At 36.3% G+C, this 20,344-nt stretch overlaps 1 protein-coding gene across 1 annotated transcript in view; it reads right to left on the reverse strand.

The window, feature by feature from the left end:
* Nucleotides 1–20,344, reverse strand: part of OPA1 (optic atrophy 1 (autosomal dominant)) — an 87,036-nt gene that overhangs the window by 14,903 nt on the left and 51,789 nt on the right. Inside the window, exons 27-30 of the mRNA XM_010834417.1 lie at nt 18,264–18,404; nt 16,368–16,484; nt 14,064–14,157; nt 13,473–13,583 (exon numbers count right to left, since the gene is read on the reverse strand). Of these exons, the coding sequence (XP_010832719.1) occupies nt 13,473–13,583; nt 14,064–14,157; nt 16,368–16,484; nt 18,264–18,404 (463 nt within the window). The remainder of the gene's footprint in view (nt 1–13,472; nt 13,584–14,063; nt 14,158–16,367; nt 16,485–18,263; nt 18,405–20,344) is intronic.

Consider the following 20,344-nt stretch of genomic DNA (forward strand, 5'->3'; position numbering starts at 1 on the left):
CAGTACTTTGGCCACCTCATGCCAAGAGTTGACTCATTGGAAAAGACTCTGATGCAGAGAGGGATTGGGGGCAGGAGGAGAAGGGGACGACAGAGGATGAGATGGCTGGATGGCATCACTGACTCAGTGGATGTGAGTCTGGGTGAACTCCGGGAGTTGGTGATGGACAGGGAGGCCTGGCGTGCTGCGATTCATGGGGTCGCAAAGAGTCGGACGCGACTGAGCGACTGAACTGAACTGAAATGAACAATCTCTATGTGAGAGAAAAAATAAAGTATTTTCATTTCTGCTCAATTCTCAGAAAACTCAAAGATATAAATATCTATACTTAAAGTCATTATTTTCAGCAATAGAAAAAAATCATACATTTCTATACGATTCATGATTATTTTTTTAAAAGTTAGATTCTACCATAAGATTATAATCATCTCCTGTGAGTTATTTAATTCTGTATCCAGTAATAAAATATTTCATATTCATACAACTATCAACTCAAAATTATGATGAAAAAATATTTAGAAGTTATTTTATATGCTAACTCATTAACAACATATTGATTTTTTTCCCTCAAAAAAGCTTAAATACAGTATTTCAAAGTAAATAATTTCTTTTTTTTGCCCACAGGAAAGCCTAAAAATCAATACAATTTAACAACTATGATATAGGTAATTAATTGGGAAAGCTGAAAAAGCACTAGCCTTAAGACCAGTAAGATATTCAGGCCCAAATAATTAAGAAAGTATAAAAATAATTCATCATTTCTTTCTTTCCTATTTTCTTCTTATTCTTAAAAGCGTATTTTACTCTGAATTTTGTTAGGAGAGACGTTGAAACATTTTAAGAAAAGGAAAACCACCCAGGCAGCTCTTAAAGAGACAGAACATCATTTATCACTTGCAAAGACAGATTTATAAGAAGAGGGCCCCTTCTGTTCCTTTAAGACTGCCAAACAGATGGGAAGTGAATGGACAGTCAATGGGACAAGAAAACACATGGGAGGTGCTGCTCTATGTATGTTCCCAGCATAAGAAAGAGGTCAAGATTGTAACTGCATGACTGGATCCTGGAAAGGGTCTTTCTTCAAGCTGTTACAAAGACAAACGCTGTTCCTCATCCTGCTGTCAAACTGTTATAAATATTGGTTTGTCAAAAGACCTTCAGTTCTGAAGGTTTAAAAGGGAGGAGTAACAGATGAATGAATCATGAGAATGATTCTTAAACAGTCAGCTCATTAATGTAATTTTAAAAGTAAAAGAAAAAAATACAAGAAGGGAGAATGCAATTCTGATTTATGAACCAAACTAAAGTTTGCAGAATGTAAAGTATGGAATTAAAAATTGTAGACTTTAACAAAGTTATGAATTAAGTGAGATGAAAAATAAAAATGAAATATAATTTTATCTCTTAAATAAAATATTGCATTAGAACAAAGTATTATTAATTTTATCACAAGGAGAACTAATAGGCATTCATTTTTTTTTAGGCTGATTTCATAAGCTTTCAGTTATTTCTCACTATAACCCTATAAAGAGGTATCATTACTGATATTGGTTTCATAAGTCAGAATAAAGCTCAAAAACAAAAATAACTTCAGAGTTAATTTCATGCATTCACTAACTTAGAAAATCACCTTTAAATTATAATCATAATTTCTTCTACAGAAAAGGAATAATCATGAAAAAGCAATAAGCATGCATAGATTTATATGCCTGAGTTATTTTTTTTTGAAGAATAAAATCATTACATGTCTTTAGGAGACAAACTTATTGTTCTAGAGTTAGTGATTAGTTTAACTAGAAGAGCAGGGTCGGAAACCAACACATTGAAAAATAATATAAAAAAGGAAGCCAAACTATATGAACTTGGTTATATACAGTCACCCACTAGCATAATCCCAGACCAGAGGAACAGAATCCCAAAACAAATCTAAAAACATACTATCTCTAATACACGTTGTTAGTCCCAGCTTTGCCATAAAGATTTTTGTGTTTGGCTAAACCATTTTCCTCAATGAACATAAATTTTCCCATTTGAACAATGGGGATAATAACTTATAAGCCTTATATGCCTTTACAAGGCAAACGTAAGAAACTGTGTAAAGTGTAAAGCTCTGTACACATTTAAGGGATATATAAAAAGTTCCAAGCAGGATTTGACTGGGATTCCAAAGTACCTAATGATGCAGCTACTCGAGAATACTTTCTTTTCCTAAAGCTTGCCTGGCTCATTGCTTTCTTGATTGTCAGCAGTCTCAGTGAGAATAAAAGGTTACAAAGTTAAGAAGAGAGTGGATGGTTTAAAGTGGAGGTAGCAGCCAAACCCACTCCAGTACTCCTGCCTGGAAAATCCCATGGACGGAGGAGCCTGGAAGGCTGCAGTCCATAGGGTCGCTGAGGGTCGGACACGACTGAGCGACTTCACTTTCACTTTTCACTTTCATGCATTGGAGAAGGAAATGGCAACCCACTCCAGTGTTCTTGCCTGGAGAACCCCAGGGACAGGGGAGCCTGGTGGGCTGCCGTCTATGGGGTCGCACAAAGTTGTACACGACTGAATTGACTTAGCAGCAGCAGCAGCAGCCAAACATTCAAATCCTTTCCTGTTTGAAAGAGAATCATGAATTGACCCCACAGTTTTAAGAAGCAAATACTTCAAGCATCTCTGAAGGAAGGGGAGACATAGTGAAGGCAAAAGCATGTACAGGAAGTGCCAGGGTCCTAAATACAGATGGAGATTAACTTTAAAACAGTAATTTTTAGTATATGTTTTGTTATAAGATAGCCTCTGGAATACCTCATCTATTTGAAGTAATGAGCATCATAGTTTTTATTTTTACTAATGCTCCTTATTCGTCTCAATGAATCTTTCTGAAGTAAGTTTATATGAAGAAAAGAAAAAGAAATTTAGCCTACTCTGATAGATGAGAAACCAGAAATAGGAGCAATGACAACAAACTGAAGACTCAGGGTATAGATGGAAGCTAATCCAAGATCTCTTCATGAAAAGTGTGTTCCAGATTTGTGACACAAATTATAGCCCTAAGATCACATTAAAAACTTTATTAGAATAGAGCTACAGTGGTTATTTCTGGGCAGTGGCAATAGCTTAAAAAGTTCTGCCATCTATATTTTCTAATTTTACACAATGCATATGCACTAGTTCTCTGATTTAAAAAAAGATGAAAACAAAAACACCCAAAATTCTGACAGTTGTACTGGGTGAAAACAGGTACGTATGACTCAGAACTGGTACCATGCAGTGGTGCCATTAAAGAGAGAGACTAACTAACTAATTCCTTGACCCAGCAAAAAAGATCTAACTTACAGCACTAAAACTAAAGGAATAGGCTGAAAGAATTCTAAGAGGAATTAAAACAGACCATTTCCATACACCAGCTAACAAGAAGCAGACAAAATCTGTCTGCTTTAATAGGCTGCACAAGCTTAAAAACTTCACTAGTTCAACAAGAAAGGTTTCAATTCATTCACAGATGACAGATCCATGAAGGAAATGAGAAGAATTCAATGTGAATTTCCCACCACAAAGGATGATACATTAATGATCACTTATGTGGGCCCGTGAAATGTCTCTTGGTGTCACAATCACCAAGAGGTTATTTGGGAAGGTATCTTTGGCCACCTCATGCGAAGAGTTGACTCACTGGAAAAGACTCTGATGCTGGGAGGGATTGGGGGCAAGAGGAGAAGGGGACGACAGCGGATGAGATGGCTGGATGGCATCACTGACTCGATGGACGTGAGTCTCAGTGCACTCCCGGAATTGGTGATGGACAGGGAGGCCTGGCGTGCTGCGATTCATGGGGTCGCAAAGAGTCGGACACGACTGAGCGACTGATCTGATCTGATCAGTCACTCTTAAGATTTATCATATCACAAACCAGCTTTTATCATTTCTATGAACATGACAGTTAAGAATATGAAATTTCTAAGGTAATTCTGAATTATGCTCATTTGGGCAAAGAAGTAGTTAAGGAATGTATAAAATGGTAAAGAAATTAAAATTCCTTTTGCCCTTAACGCCCTCCCCCAACAACTATTCTGAGAACCGTATTTTATAAAGATTACCAGTATCCATCAATTTGTCCTTCAAGACAATTTTTGAAAAAAATTATTCATTTCTGCTTAATTTTATTTTTTAATATACTGTTACACATGTCAATGGATTGTTTCATAGTCTGATTTAGTTTTCAATGACTAGATTCCATTTTTCTCTCCATCTCAGAATGGAGAGAATAGTACAAAAGACATTATTTAAAAATAAAACAAATCAAAGTTTAATCCCAAATATAAAGATATTATTTCATTCTAAACTCTGAGGGAGTGGTAAGCATTAATAACAAGGGGGAAAACAGCCTAATTTCTAGTTTTAAATATGAGCACTGGCTTTTTTATACATATTAATATACACATAAACACATAACACAGTAACACATAAATAGAATCCACTTTAAAATGATAACCAAAATTCAATTCATAAATTACTAAAGAGTCCTTTCCTATCCTTATTCTGACTTTTATCAGTTAAAAATGTGGCTTTTAAGCAAAACGAACACACTTGCTAGTAAAGCATTGAGTACCAGTAGCCTGTTTAAGATTTTAGAGAAGTAAATATCCTTTTAATCTTGTACCAATTTATCAATATCCTTCAATGCTGTCCTTAAAAGACAGACTTAGTGCATGAAAAATGTGCTTGATTCTAAAAGCCCCATTTTGAGTCTAAATTTTCTCATCAATAACCTGGAAAGCACACAATTTGGACTCATCGTGTGAAATCATGCCTGTAAATAACTACTTCTCTTAACACAGAGGACTCTCCCTGAGGATTACTTTATTCTTTGTGTCAGCTCACACACACTCTCTCTTTCCCTTTTTTGGGCTACAACACAAAGGCAGACTCTACTTCATCTCTGCAGACTCAAGGTAAAAATAACTCTTCACTCTCTTTCTTAGCTGCTTTGTCAATTTCATTTTACTAGGAAAAATATTTCACAAAGGCAGAATTTAGAAACTCAACCACTTTTACCCTGAGAAGATGCCTGAAAGACCTCAAACACTGATAACATAACACAGGAAGTAGTTATTTATTCTGCAGTGAAGAAAAAAATTCCAATCTTTTTCAAATATATTCACATCTACTAACCATTCCAAAAAGTACTAAATATCAGAGAGAATAAAAATACTCCAATTGACTTAAGACTTCCTAATAAACACACACAAAAATGAAAACGCTTTGGTGAATTGGGTGGGCCAGTGATTAGACATCACAGGTGACCTAGAAAGCAGGTGTTTTGTTAGGGATGAAAGCTAGATCACAAAATGTGAGCAAAGGAATGTGTGGATACAGAGCTGAATGCAGGACATGTGAACTGTTCCACAAGAGAAATGAGATGGCAGTTTCCTGGCAACACAGAGGAATGCTTCCTTAGGATGAGAAAGCTTCCTTTTCCCTCTCTTTTAAGTTAAGAGAAGTGGGCTAATGAAGAGTCTGTATTGAAGCAACATGATTCAACATTCAGCAAACATATACAATGTATGATTTACAAAGTAAGGTGAATTTACGAAAGAAGCTTATCACTTGGGCAGAAGAGATCATACATAACAGACATGAAAAGACTCTCTTAAATTGGTTATTTTGGTTGATCTACAGTTGTCTATAGTGGGAAGCCTGCCTTATGCTCAATTAAACAACACTGGCAGTTACCTCAGTAAGGTTTCTAACCACTGAAGGAAGGTAAAAAAGCAGAGAGGAGGAAACACTAGCTCAGGACCAAGAGAGAATAATGACATAGAAAAAGGAACAGTGAGAGAGATTAGAAAGAGAGAGACAAAGGAAAAGAATGCTTAGAAGCATGCTAGAAGCCAGCAGAGATGAGAAACCAGTACTGAGGTTCTATAATTATTGGCCAAAACTCACAATAATAGTATTTATATATAAATGATGCCACAAGATTGTCTAGGTACCTAGAATTCTACAACTCAATACTATCCTCTTATCCTTTAAATCAAATCCCTTCAAAATTAATTTTCTTTGGTTATGTTTACAGAAACAAAATGGACATGCTACTACAGATGATGGTTCAAATAACAAATTTTCAGTAGTCACATGATTTATCACACTCTACTAGAAGAAGATACATGAGAATTTCACCCCAGTTACTAACTTGGCAGATTGTACTGCTGTAAACATGAAGAACTCTCTAAAGTACTGGTTTGAGGGCATGGCATGAATAGCTATTGTGATGCATGGCAAGAATCACCTATGGAGACTTGGCAAAATACGCATGCCAGAGCCCTGGCTCTGGGAAAGGTAGTTTAAACATGACTGCCCTTTTCTACAGTTTTAAGTTTCAGATTCTGAGTATAATCTTTCAAGGATAATTTTTAGTCTCACACTGCCGTGTGGCCGCTATTTTCATCCACAAAGGCCCTCAAAGATTCTGTAGGTATGGCAGAAGTTTAGGAATGTGGAGGAACCAATGAAAATTAAATTCAAGAGGTACCTATTTCTTTTTTCTAAGTGAAGAACAAAATTATTCTTGCTGAAGCTTTTCTCATCTTTATATTTTCTGACTACTTTTTACCCAAGTTTTAACACGGTGTGAAGAAACTTAACTCTTATAAATTAGAATTATATTTTAGAGATAATGAAGGTACTTCTTAAACTGGAACAGCTAAAGAGCATTTCTCTTCCAATCTTAGCTTTTAAATGTAGCACTGGATCATTCTGCTGTTGCTCCCTTTTTATGTAATTTATAAAATTAAATTATAAAGCCACTAGTATACCAATCATGAAGAACAAAGTTTTCATTAAAAAAAAAAATTCGTTACTATCTGATCGCTCAGAGAAAAAAAGAAATTTCCATCTGTCATCTATATTTCTAAGTTTTTAGCATCAAAACTGAATCTCCTGCACACTAAGATACAAAACTTGTATCTTTACCCCATTCTAATTATCAAGAGAAAGCACAGAAAGGATAAGAGGAGACTGGGAAAGAGAGGAGATACAAAGACGAGCCCCACCAGCATTGTATACTCCCAAGAGAAACAAACTTTAGGATTCAAGAAACAATTGCTGGCTGTCTGGGAGATGCTCAGGCATCAAACAATAAAGAACAGTCAACAGAGGCAAGCGGCCGAGCATGCTGCTGCGACTGCTACTCTAATCCCCAGGGCTCTAGTAAAAAGGCCAGCTGTTGCCACCTCGCGTAGGGAGTCAGCAGAGCAAATTAACTATGGGAGAGAAAAGCTGCGGATATTGGAAAATTCTAATTTACCAGCCTCTTTAATCTATCCTGTTTTTAACATTAAGGGCATCAAAATTATCATTAAAATAAGCCTGTGCAATGGTAGCCCAAGTAAAAACTGTATGATTGTTTTCATATTTCATTAGTAAATGAGATGTAAATATGAAATATTTGGCTTTGACTGAAGCTTATCTTCTCTTCATGTAAAATACAAGAAATATGAAGAAATATACTGAAGCTTATTATAAAACATCTCAACACTCCCACTCCTAGACAAGCTCAACAAAAAAGTTCAACTAAGAATAACAGCCATTATGCTCAAGTAAAGGTTCTGTATCTGTTACAGTTGGGTCTTAAGTCTCTAAGTATAAACACAACAGACTGAAAAGCTGTGTCTAGATTTTGGGCAACTTAGATACTACTTACCTATGGCGGAATCTGATTGAGTGCACTTAGAGACAGGTCTACAAGTCATATAAGGAAAATTAACTTCCTTCAATGTTTACTGGTACTGTTCACACTTTAGTGTTCTTCTACCCAGGCTTCCTAATTCTGTGAAAGGTTTCACACTGTTTGAAAGTTTAAGCTGCAATGCTTTTGTGCTACAGGAAGTACGCAGGATGACCATGATCATGATCGTAACTAGTATGTACATCTTTCTGACCCACTCCATAAGGGACCTGTGAACTATGGAAGTTTCCAAATACACAAGACCATTTCATATAATTATACTGCCTAATGCCTTGAGGTTTTTTTCTCCCCTCAAAAAAATAGTTCAGCACAGTAAAAAACCTGAGCTCAAATCCTGGCTTTACCACGATGTGGGTGTTTTTAGGACTCTATTTCTTTATTATACATAAATGATAAAAAATGACTGTACCTATGAGAATATGAAAATGCGTTTTAAACACATAACCTAATATCTGGCATAGGAAATGTATTTAAATATTAATTCATTTTCACAAGCAGAATCAAGTTCTGATACAAAAATGAAAAGGAATTTATTGTAAAATAAGGACAGGAAAATCTAAATGACTGCTAACACCCCTTTAATTATTGGGAATCAGTGATTCTTTGATTATTTACACAAAGAATGAAAAGTATAACACAGACTTTAGTGAATAAGAGTTGAAAAAGAAACCTAAGCTCTAAACTCCTTGCAACTGATATCAAGGTCCAAAAACTCACAATAATCTAGTTAACTGTTGATACAATATTCATAGAGCAAACAACAAAAGAATCCCATGCTGTACTGATGAAACTCAGCTGAGCAACACTACCAGCGGCTGTTACCAGTGCCCAGACACTCAGTTTCTGGGCTGAAGTGGAGAATAAATTCTGAAAAAAAAGTCTACGAGGTTTTAGCAATATTATTTTATATAATGACAATCATAAAATAGATCTTATAAATCCTAAACAGATTATACAAAAATTTTGAATTGAGCTATATAACATGCTGATTTTTCTCTCTCCAAAGAAGGCATTTTAAAATTGCAGTCTATTTCAATAAATAGATGGGACACATTATTAAAAATTATGCTGGGAATCCAAATGGATTTTATCTAAATTAATGTTGTACTTAAATATCTATAAGAAAGAAATCCTGAGAAAATATTCACTACAAAATCAAAAGAATTTCATCAATGTCACAGCAGATACCAGGCAGTTGTGAATATGAGTAGACATTGCAAAAAAGGGATTAAGGTGGAAAGATCAGTTATGTATTTTATTAAATTGTCCATGAGGTGACCCAGTCTTTCAACATCTTCAGAGATGATGTTTTCAAAAGTCTCATTTTCTCTAAATTATTTTCAAATGATCCCTGATCCTGTATCAGGATATATCCTTTTTAATCCTTTTCTCAGACTTAGGAAACAGTTTTAAGAATACCACAAAGAGCATAATTTTCCTGAATCATTTACTGTCATTATGCCTCACAAGCCCCAATTGTATTGTGTGTTAGCTACAAATAAGATTATTTCCCTAAACAATCTCAATCTAACAATCAAACTTTTAAAATTGGTAATATTGACATATGACTACCATGTAACCCTCAGATCCCCACCAGCTGTCCCATTAACATCCTTCAGAGCAGAAAGATTCAGTTCAGGATCACATACATTGTATTTTGTTTTCCTGTTCTTGGTCTCCCTCAGCTGGAACAGTTCCTCAGTCTTTCCTTGTCACTCACGATCTTGATACACTCAGAGATTACAGGCCAGCTACTTTGTAGACTGTGCTTTAACTTGGGTTTTTCTGATGCATCTTCATGATTGAATTTAAGTTATACATCTTTGGTAAGAAAATCACAGAAGTGACACTGGGTTCCTCTCACTGAATTCTCTAAGGTATCACATAGTTCTGATCTGACCATTACTGATACTATTTTAACCACTTGATTAAGGTGGCTATTACCAGTCTTTTCCAACATACAGTTACTCTTTTTTCCTTACGCTGTCCTTCTTTACTTTGATGCCCAAATTGTCCTAGTGTTGGCTAGCAGGAGCCTTTGCACGTTGGCTTCTGTATCTTGTTGACATGTCCCTATCATCCTTCAACTACTTCCTTACTTTCTACATCCTCAAGACGCCCCAGGGTCCTCCTGACCTTTCCCTGTTCCACCGATGGAATCCACTGTGCTTCTAGAGTCTGGGTTCCTTGTATGACTCCTCAACCGATGAGCCTTCTAGGACTAGAAGAGGTAAATTCTTCTTTCATCTTTCTAATTCTAGTTTTGTGGCTTCATTTCAATATTGAACATGGTACCTCTTCTTAAAATGAAAGAACACCACAGTATTTTTTATGTAATCATCTTAAAGTATCATCAGTTGCTGAACCTCCAAAGTAAAGCGGTGAAATGATTTGAAAATGGGCAAGCTTAAGAGTGGCAAAATACATGATGCATCCAACTTGTACCAATTTCTATAATATTTCATCCTGTATTCATTTCAAATTGTAAAAAGCAAAACAAAACAGAGCCCTATCTGCTTCCCTTTCTCTAAATTTCATTAACCAATTTAACATATTCTAATTGAATATGTTATACTAGGAACTTTGATCTGTGTAATACAGTAGTAACCATTAAACTCTGAAAGTTTTCTGGCTGAAAGTATCCATGACCATATTCCCAACTGTTAGACTGAAGATAAACAGTACGGAAAAGGTACTCTCAAGATTCTTTTTCAACTAATGGACAAAGTCATGTCTCATCTCCTTTAGTGTGACTGATGAGGCTGAGTCACTGGTCAAACACTTGCTTCCAAGGACATTATCTGGTACAGAAACATGATGATAATTATATATTTATACACACACACAAAAGTGGTAAGTCATTTCAAGGGAGTCATATGAGTACTTTTTCAGGAAAAACAGCAGGAAAACATAAGAATTGGCTTAACAGTACACAAATTTGTGTTAGAAATATGCTTTCTTTAAATAATCAAATTGGGAGTGAAAACTGATGGGGTTACACAAGACTCTATTAAAGGGACTTCCCTGGTGGTCCATTGGCTAAGACTCCCAGCTCCCAATGCAAGGGGCCTAGGTTACACTGGTCAGGTAACTAGATCCCACGCTCCAACTAAAAGTTCGCATGCCCCAACTGAAGAGCCCACGTGCTGCAACTGAGCCGCAGCACACCCAAAGTAAATAAATATTTTTTAAAAAGAAGACTATTCTAAAACTTGAGAAAAGACACATCATTTTCTAATCACTTAAAAATGCATCTTCAGGTAAAACACATGGAAGTACTTCACTGTCTGATAACTATTTCTTAAGAGATACGAAAGAAATAGTCTGTATACACTGTGAAACTGATACATCTCTTCCTGAACAGTACTAATTCAGCTTAAAATTATGAACCAGGAACTTACAAATGTTTTTTGAACCAATTTCCCTAACAATCCTATAAAAAAAGAACTATTGTAGTACCACTCTTTCACAGGAAGTTAAGGCTGTGGGAGATAGCCTGCCTAAGAAGGGGGAGACAGAGCATGAGATGGTTCGATGGCATCACCATCGAACAATGGAACATCAACTCAATGGACATGAGTTTGAGCAAACTCCAGGAGATAGTGAAGGACAGGGAAGCCTGGCTCGCTGCAGTCCATGGGGTTGCAAAGAATCAGAATACCACTGAGCAACTGAACGATGACAACAAAGTAAATGGTAGCTCAGATTTAAGTACAGACCTGTGAGTTAGCACAAACTTAACTATACTGCCAAAGTGGCATGAAAAACTGAAAGAAGAGCAACAGAAGATGGAAACAAAAGTTAGAGTGAGGTATGTTTCAAAGAAAGATTACCTAAAGAAAAGAAGGAAAAGGCAAGGAGAAAGAAATAAGAAGCTGAGGTAAGCTGGGAGGAGAGAGGAGAGGACAAACAGTGGAGGAGAACACGCTGCTCTGGCACAGGGTGGAAGACCGGAAAACTGCCTGGTTTTTCTTGGATGTACTTATCAGCTTAAAAACTGTTTTCAGATTTAAGTAACTGCTTTCTGTCGAGCATGTGCTATCTTTTGGACATCAGAAAATTCATAGACAGTAAAGCTAAGTATACACTGAAAGGAAAAACTACTGTTTCGTGAAGCTAAAATAAGGGAAACTTATTATAAGGTTAACGCAAACAGAAGCAATGACCACTAGTATTTTTATTTAATAATATAAATCTTTCACGGATTTCCTTAGATTCAGAAGTATCTAAGTAAATCTTAACATGAAATCCAAACAGCTTAAAGTGAGGGATTCACTAGCACCCAGGAAAGAACCCCCTGACCCCTATACCCTGAAAACAAAGTGACAAAGTGACGAATAAGGCCCAGCGAGATTGAGGGCTGAGGGTAGGGAGCCACAGCATTCTGGTATATGTGTTAAAGCCAGACCAAGTTTAAGAGGCCATTCACATTAGGGTGTGGTGACCTGCCCAGTAGTGAGGAGAGGATACATGGAGGAGGGCAGGCAGGCAGTGCAAAGTGCCAAAGCACAGGCAGACAAAAATGGTATCTCTACAACAGCATGGTCAGGATTCAGGTGAGGAAGAGTCCTTGTGTACTTGGATAGGGAGAAGGAGAGACGCCTGGCAGTGTCAGAGCATGAGATCAGTTAAAAGGACTCCCTCAGGAAGGGCATCCTGGCACAGAATGTCACAACTGAGATGAGGTGGAAAGGGTATTAACACAGGGGGAGGAACTGTGGTGATGGCCTGGAGTCAGGTGAAGAGAACCTGAGCTGGGTGAGGACATTTGAACAATGAAGGGGACAGTGACAAGTTTAGTTAAATGTAAGAGGACTGATCAAAATAAGTAAATATATTAAGGACACTAAGAGCCAGATTTCTCATTATCAGAAAAACAAATTATAAATACGGAAAAGGGGAGATTTCTCTGGATGGTCCAGTGGTTAAGAATCTGCCTTCCAAGGCAGGGAATGTGGGTTTGTTCCCCAACTGGGGAACTAAGACCTCATGTGCTGTGGGGCAACTAAGCCTCCATGGCACAACTGCTGAGCCCGCAAGCCAGAGCAAGAGGTCCTGCATGCCCATGTGCCACAACTAAGACCTGATACAGCCAAATCAATAAATATTTTTTAAAATTACAGAAAAATAGAAAATTAGAATGAGCTCAGTATTTGATTAGGAATACAGTTATAAATATGTGTATATGTGCACATACACAAATATGCACACACATGCATATTTGTTCCCTTGCTCCACTGAGCACTTCTGGGAGCAGTGATATTTCAGTAACAATAAATGTATCTAGTTCCCAGCTCTTGATTTCTAAAGGTTGTGCTGTGCTTAGTCGTTCAGTTGTGTCTGGCTCTTTGCGATTTCTAAATATCATTCTACTAAAAAGGGAAGCTGGGTCAGGGAAAATAAAAGATGCATATGGAATATCCTGTGATATGGAAGGACGCTATAAGGACAACAGGTGAAACTTGAATTGAGTCTAAAAATTAGATGTAGTAATTTATCCTTGTTGTTAAAATCTTGATTTTGACGGCTGCTAGGAGAAAATTCTTGTTTCTAAAAAGTACACATTAAAATACTTGGAACTGATGGAACTTTAGGACAGCAACTTTCAAACAGTTCAAGGGAAAAGAGCTTTTTGCATACACTTTTCTGTAAGTTTACAATGAAATGGAGAAATAAATGGACATGGGGAAGGTGAAAGGAAAAGGCAGTGAGATGGAGGGCAGGCAGGATTACTTACTGAGGTCTTCGGCCAGTTGAACTCGTTTGCCAGTAAGCAATTTTACCTTCTTCTCACTGTCTTCAGCAAAATCTTCCAATACCTCTTTAACATTTTTCTCTAATCGCCTGACTGTTTAAAGCAAATAAAGAAGCACCATTTTTATGAACGTACAAGAATGACAAAGGTAACAATATATATAGAAAGCAAATTCTTATTTTTCTCACCATGGTAAATCTGTTGTTAAGTTCAGATTTCTCAGTTATAGGGAGAATCTCTACCCGATATACACTACTTTATATATTCTCAGAGATAGTCTTAATCTTAAGCCCTAATATTTTTATGGAAGTACAGATTCCCCCAAATCCTAAATGATGCTTAGCACCCCTTTCATACCAGAGTTTTTGGGTAATAAAGACTCCTGGTATGTTTATTTCCCATAATTCTCAATTATGATTTTATTTTCATTAATATTTTAAAGGCAAATTATGTTTTGTTTTGTTTTTTTTTTAATAAATCTAATTTTCAGGAAGTATTTTGGCATCCTTCTATTTAAAATGAACATTACTGTTTTTTGATGTCAAATTAGAAAGCGGTGCCTCTGTGGCTTACCTTCAGTGTTTGTAAGTTGCTGTCTTAAAGTATTTGCGGTGATAGCAAGCATACGCTGTATTCGCCAAAACAGGACAACATCATTGCATTCCAACTGAAATATGAGGTGGTTAAGATTACCAGATGCAATTTAAAAATGAAAACCACAATCATGAACCCATACAACTACTAAAAATATTCAGATTTACCTAATATACATATTCCTCTTATAGAGAGAACCTAGTGATTTTTTTCTGTATAGATCTATGAAGTTCTGCATGATTTGGGTTTTATCCGCTGCACAGCTACATAGTTTTGATTTCAATGACAAAGCAAAGTAAACTTGGGAGGTAGAGCATTTCGTTACATTCTATACAAGTAGAAGTCCACAAAATATATCCTTAATTAGCATTTACTTTCAGCTAACAATCACATTATCTTAAATATGTCCTCAGGCTAACCTCTTTTCTTTGAATGTGCACTCAAGCCATTTTTGAAATTCACATGCATATGAAAATAAATTAGTGATATTTTAAAAAAGCAGCTTATCCTCTGGGTGAGGAGTAAAAGAGGAATAGGGATTAAGAAGTACCAACAACTATGTATAAAATAAGTAAACTACAAGAATATATTGTACAGCACAGGGAAACATAGCAGTATTTTATAACAACTTTAAATGGAACACAATCTATAAAAATACTGAATCCCTATACTGTGTACCTGAAACTAATATAATCTTGTAAAATCAATTATACTTCAAAAAAAAAAAAGCTAGCATGCTGCTTCTCAAAAGAGGGAGACATAAAGCTTATTCTATACAAAGAGGTCTTTCCAACAATTGTGTGTTAGCTGCATGCGTGCTCAGTTGCTCAGTTGTGTCTGACTCTTTGTGGCCCCATGGACTATAGCCCGCCAAGCTCCTGTCCATGGATTTTCCAGGCAAGAATACTGGAGTGGGCTGTCATTTCCTCCTCTAGGGGATATTCCCAACGCAGGGATCAAACCCGTGTCTCCTGTGTCTCTTGCACTGTAGGCAGATTCCGTACCACTAAGCCACTGGGGAAGCCACATTCCAACAATTAAAATGACAAAAAAAACTTGTCAATTTTTACATTGTCACATTTAAACAAAAATTTTCTTTTAAGCTGCTCAAAAGAAAAACATTTTATGGATCTCAAATAGGACTGCTGATTAGCAGAGCTCTTTCAGTATACTTTGAAAAGCATTTCTGCTTGCATGAAAATGCTCAAATACATTAGCCTACTGCCACCTAGGGGCTACCCTAGGTCTATGGAGTCGCAGAGTCATATAACTGAACAACTAACACGCACACTGCCACCTAGGGGTTACTCGGTAAAATGTGACATTAAACTGCACAATTGTCCATTTTAAGAACTTTATACAGTTCTTTAAAGAATTAGTTAATGCAATATTTTCATGATATAAAGAAAGAATTATAAAATGGAGAAAAGGCATGATAAAAATGTATTATATTATTATTTCCACTATGAAATGGATGATTATGTTATAAATATACACACATACAACATGTGGTAGCTCAGAGGATAAAGCATCTGCCTGCAATGTGGGAGACCCGGGTTCGATCCCTGGGTTGGGAAGATCCCCTGGAGAAGGAAATGGCAGCCCACTCCAGTATTCTTGCCTGGAGAATGCCATGGACAGAGGAGCCTGGTGGGCTACAGTCCGCAGGGTTGCAAAGAGTTGGACACGACTTAGCGACTTCACCTCACCTCACCAAGGGGATTATAGGCTTCCCTCATAGCTCAGTTGGTAAAGAAACTGCCTGCAATCTGGGAGACCTGGGTTTGATCCCTGGGTTGGGAAGGTCTCCTGGAGAAGGGAAAAGCTACCCACTCTAATACTTTGGCCTGGAGAATTCCATGGACTATACAGTCTGTGGGGTCACAAAAAGTGGGATACAACTGAGCAACTTTCACTTTCAAGGGGATTATAAATTATTGTTTACTTTTGTATGTTTTACATTTACCTATTCCATTTACTTTCCAAAATAGAAAAGTTTATCTTTCTAACATAAAGTTAATCCTTAAAAGTCTTTCAAAAGTAGCATAGTGCCTATTATACACACACAGTTTTACAAGCACTGGAATGATAGCACGTAAAATGCAATTACTACCAAAGTGGCAAATATCTTTGAAAAAAATATGAATTAGGCTATTCTTTCTAAATAATGCATACTTTTTTTCTCAGAAGATCAAAAGACTTTAATGCCAAACCTCAAGGTTACTTTTAAGCACTTAAACAACTATCACTAAAAACATTTCTCCTTGCTTTCGGAAACCTTACCTCAGAATCAACAAAATGCCTCTGGTAATAATAGAAGCCTCTTCGACAAAGGTTACAATGGTTTAGAGCTGTTTTTAAGAAATGTCTTCTATAAACTTGGTGCCAAGTATCCTTAATCTAAAATAAAAACGAAGAAAACCAAGGCCAAAAAGTTACTGTATACCCTCCAGGTTGATCAAACACATTTTGAAAAGTCATATACAAAGTTTATTTATAAAAAATTAAAAACAACAGCAATGTTGTTATTCTGTCAACTGTTTATATCCATTAAAAATTTTGTTTCAAGATAAAGATTAGATTACTACTAATCTGACTCCTTAACAGTCTTTGTACTTCAAAATTTGTACTAACAAGCATTATTGTTAATAATCCAGTAGAGTAGACAGGGTGGGGATTATTTTCCCCTAGTTAGAATTAAGGTGTCTGAGGCAAATGAGGTTGTGAGCCTTGACTGAGGTCAGGGCTAGACTAGGAAGCTGGTCTTAGACCATGTCCATCAACCCAACAAGATTTCCTTTCTCATTATTAAATTTCATTGTTACCTCAGCAATATGATACCCCATCGTTTTATTACTATATAGTCTGTCAGAGTGTCCAAGGTTCTCTTACACCACTGTCTTTTCTTGAGCACGACAACGATAATGTTGAGAAAGTAAACAAGCGTCACCAACACCATCTGGCGGTTGGGAAGGGGGCTGAGTTTATACCAATTGTTAGAGGCAGTATTACTAGCTAATGGAGTGGAAATGTACCAGAAGTCACATCTCTTGACATCTAGCCCATCTAGATTACAGTACTTTGCTCAGTGAACACAGTTTCTCTTGGGGAAAAAACTGGTGTTTTCTTACTCACAGAAAGTAATTAAGATATATAGCCAATCCACATCCTAAGATATGGACAAATTCCCTCCTACTGTATTAACCATTTATAAAGTTCAAAAGTACCCAACCAAACACAATTTATTGTTAGTGAGAACTAGGACTAATGTGGATAAATTACATCTATATTCAACTAATAACTGCATGTAATCACTAGCTTTAACTTCATTTTCAATTTATAAACAATGAGATATATAACAGCTTTATCTGTTTCTTTTCATCAGTTTTCTTTTCTTGTTCTGATCTCTGGTTAATTTTTTAAATAAGTATACTCTTTTCTCAAGTGCAGAGACGTAAATAGCAAATACTTTTAAAAAGAATTTATGTGTGGCTTTGAAATTTCTTAATGATTATTTTACCCACTAGAATTACTTTTCTAAATGGAATTCACTTAAGCTAATATTAAAATGAAGTTGATCCTTTACACCCTAACTAGGGAATATAGATCCAGAAACACAATTGCTTCTTAAAGACTTTCTCCAAATAAGCATCATGAAAGTGAAAAAGTACTACTCTAAACTATAATTATATAGCATCATATTTATTTTAAGAAAGGAAAAAGAGATAGAACTCAAAGACATTATCCAATTTACTCATACACATTAAGTATGATTAAGATACATATGACTGAAAAAACATACATATAAATGAACTATATTCAAGCAAAAATTTTATTTTGTAATCTGACCCAGTGTAATGTGGTGTAGAGATCTGAATGTGTTTCATCCCCTTTTGCCAGAACTAACTGCTAAATTTGCCCAGATACTTCCCTTTTCTAGGTCTCAGGTTCCCCATTTACAAACTAAAGCATTACACTTAAAAAAATAATACTGAGAATAAAATTTCAAATTTTTTCCACACTCAAAATCACTGAGTTCTTTTTGTCAGCAAAAGCACCCATGATCAAAATCAAATTAAGTACTTAAGTATCTAGGTAATATATTAGAAGTAAAAACATTTTACTACAAGAAACAAAGACTTAGGAAGCAAACTCATGCTTTTCAGCAACGTTTATTACCAAGCTCGGGTCTACTTCTACTCCTCGTGATTCAAGGTTCTTTCGGACTGTCGTTATCTCATCACTCGCAAGGTAAGCTGGGTGCTCCTCATTACACTTCAGCATCTTCTCCAGTTCATTCTTGGTTTCATTGTGAACACACTTTGAAATGTTTAAAAGAGGACTGTGTTTATTAGATAGTTCATGACTTGGCATAATTATAAAAAGAGAGTCCCAATTTTAATAAATATATTACTTTGGCATGACCGGTGACACACGCTCAATCATAACAAACAAGGAAGACCAGAACAGCACGGCTTATGAATGCAAAACAACCTGGACATATGAAGGGCCACAGGGGGAAGGGGATTAGCCCTATTTACTGTATTTTACTTTGGCTGAAATGTTTTACTGTCCAAATTACAGAACCAGACACCTTACTATGCACTTCGTTTCTTGACCTTAGGGTATGAGTTCAATCTAGGAAAAAGTACCCTGTATACATGGGAAGAGATAATGTTCTATGAATGCCTTATATCTAAGAACTGGATGACTATAAGGCCCTGTGCCTGTTGACATAGTCCTTTTCTCATAAATTAAATATGAAAGTCATAGTTTTTTTTTAAGTCTTTTCATTAAAAATCATTATTAGACTGCTTCTGTGAGGTATCTATCATTCTTAAATTCACTTCAAGTCTCTTCTAAACAATTACATTGCTTATAATCTCTTCACCAAATGAGGAAAACACACACACTAGTGATAACTTTGAAAGCAAAACTAGTGTATGGTGTCAAAGTAACTTTATATTTTCAGTTTTTCATTCTTTCCAAATTGCATGGTACAGGAAACTAGCTTCAAATTCACTGAATTACACGAAACAAGTTACTGCCATAGCATCTTGCCCATAAGAACAACACTTAAACACAAAGAAATGGCTTGTAAATGAAACTATTAAATACTATTCTCTGAAAACATGACACATTAAAAGACATTTAATAAAGAGAAATTTCACTGTTTTCTTAAACTTCTGCTATCTGGTCTGAGAGAGGAAGGAAATCTCTAATCATGACATCCTCCCACTCTTCCTGTCCTGTTTCACTTCCACTTGTCCACCTGTCCCCATCACACTGGGTGTCCAGGAGACCACTACTCTCCTGTCTATCCTGACCAAGATTTCCATTAGTTTAGGTCAATGTGACAATGCTTCAAAGGACTGGATCCCGCCCCGCCCCCCCCACCCCCGATTAAGTAAAAGTAACAATATAAAAGCAAAAAATAATTTTCAGAACATGGATTTCTCCTCTTCAACACAGGACAAAATTAAGTTTCTTTTCCTAAGTCCTGCCAATTCAAAAAGAAATGAAACTGTTACACAGCTATCTAAATTTGCAGTATGAGACTTTAGGAATATTCTCAATCTCTTCTAGAATCTGTTTCTCAATAAAACATCCAGGTATGAAGCCTAGACCAGTGGTTTTCAACTGGGAGTGGGAGGGTTAGAGAGATTAGAGAACTTAATTCAATGATTCTGACATGAAGCTTTGTTTTGAAAGAGAAAACAAAACATACCTATACAAACACCTCCCCTGTGATTCTCCTGTCACTCCCCTCTCCAAAGGATGGCCTCCATTCATCTATGGATCTTATGCACGCTGCCCTGAAACCCTAGAAGAAAGTTTCCTCTACAGATCCTTGCTTTGACCTTAAAACTACTGGGTTGGCCAAAAGGTTTGTTCAGGTTTTTCCTGTTGTTTTTTTATGGAAAAACCTGAACGAACTTTTTGGTCAATCCAGTAATTCCCCTGCTTCTCTTTAAGGGATTCCTTTTAAGTTCAAGTTCCTGAGAAAGTAACATACAACCAGGAACCATTTTTCTCTGAGAATGTTTGGCTAAAGCATATTTACAACTAGTTGCTGAATTAAGTTCTGCCATCACTGGTTGTTCTAGACCTAATTAAGCCTAACTAAGCCTTACTCCTTGGAAGAAAAGTTATGACCAACCTAGATAGCATATTGAAAAGCAGAGACATTACTTTGCCAACTAAGGTCCATCTAGTCAAGGCTATGGTTTTTCCAGTGGTCATGTATGGATGTGAGAGTT

The sequence above is a fragment of the Bison bison genome, unplaced genomic scaffold, assembly GCF_000754665.1.
Source record: "Bison bison bison isolate TAMUID 2011002044 unplaced genomic scaffold, Bison_UMD1.0 scf7180017864032, whole genome shotgun sequence".
Lineage (NCBI taxonomy): Eukaryota > Metazoa > Chordata > Mammalia > Artiodactyla > Bovidae > Bison > Bison bison.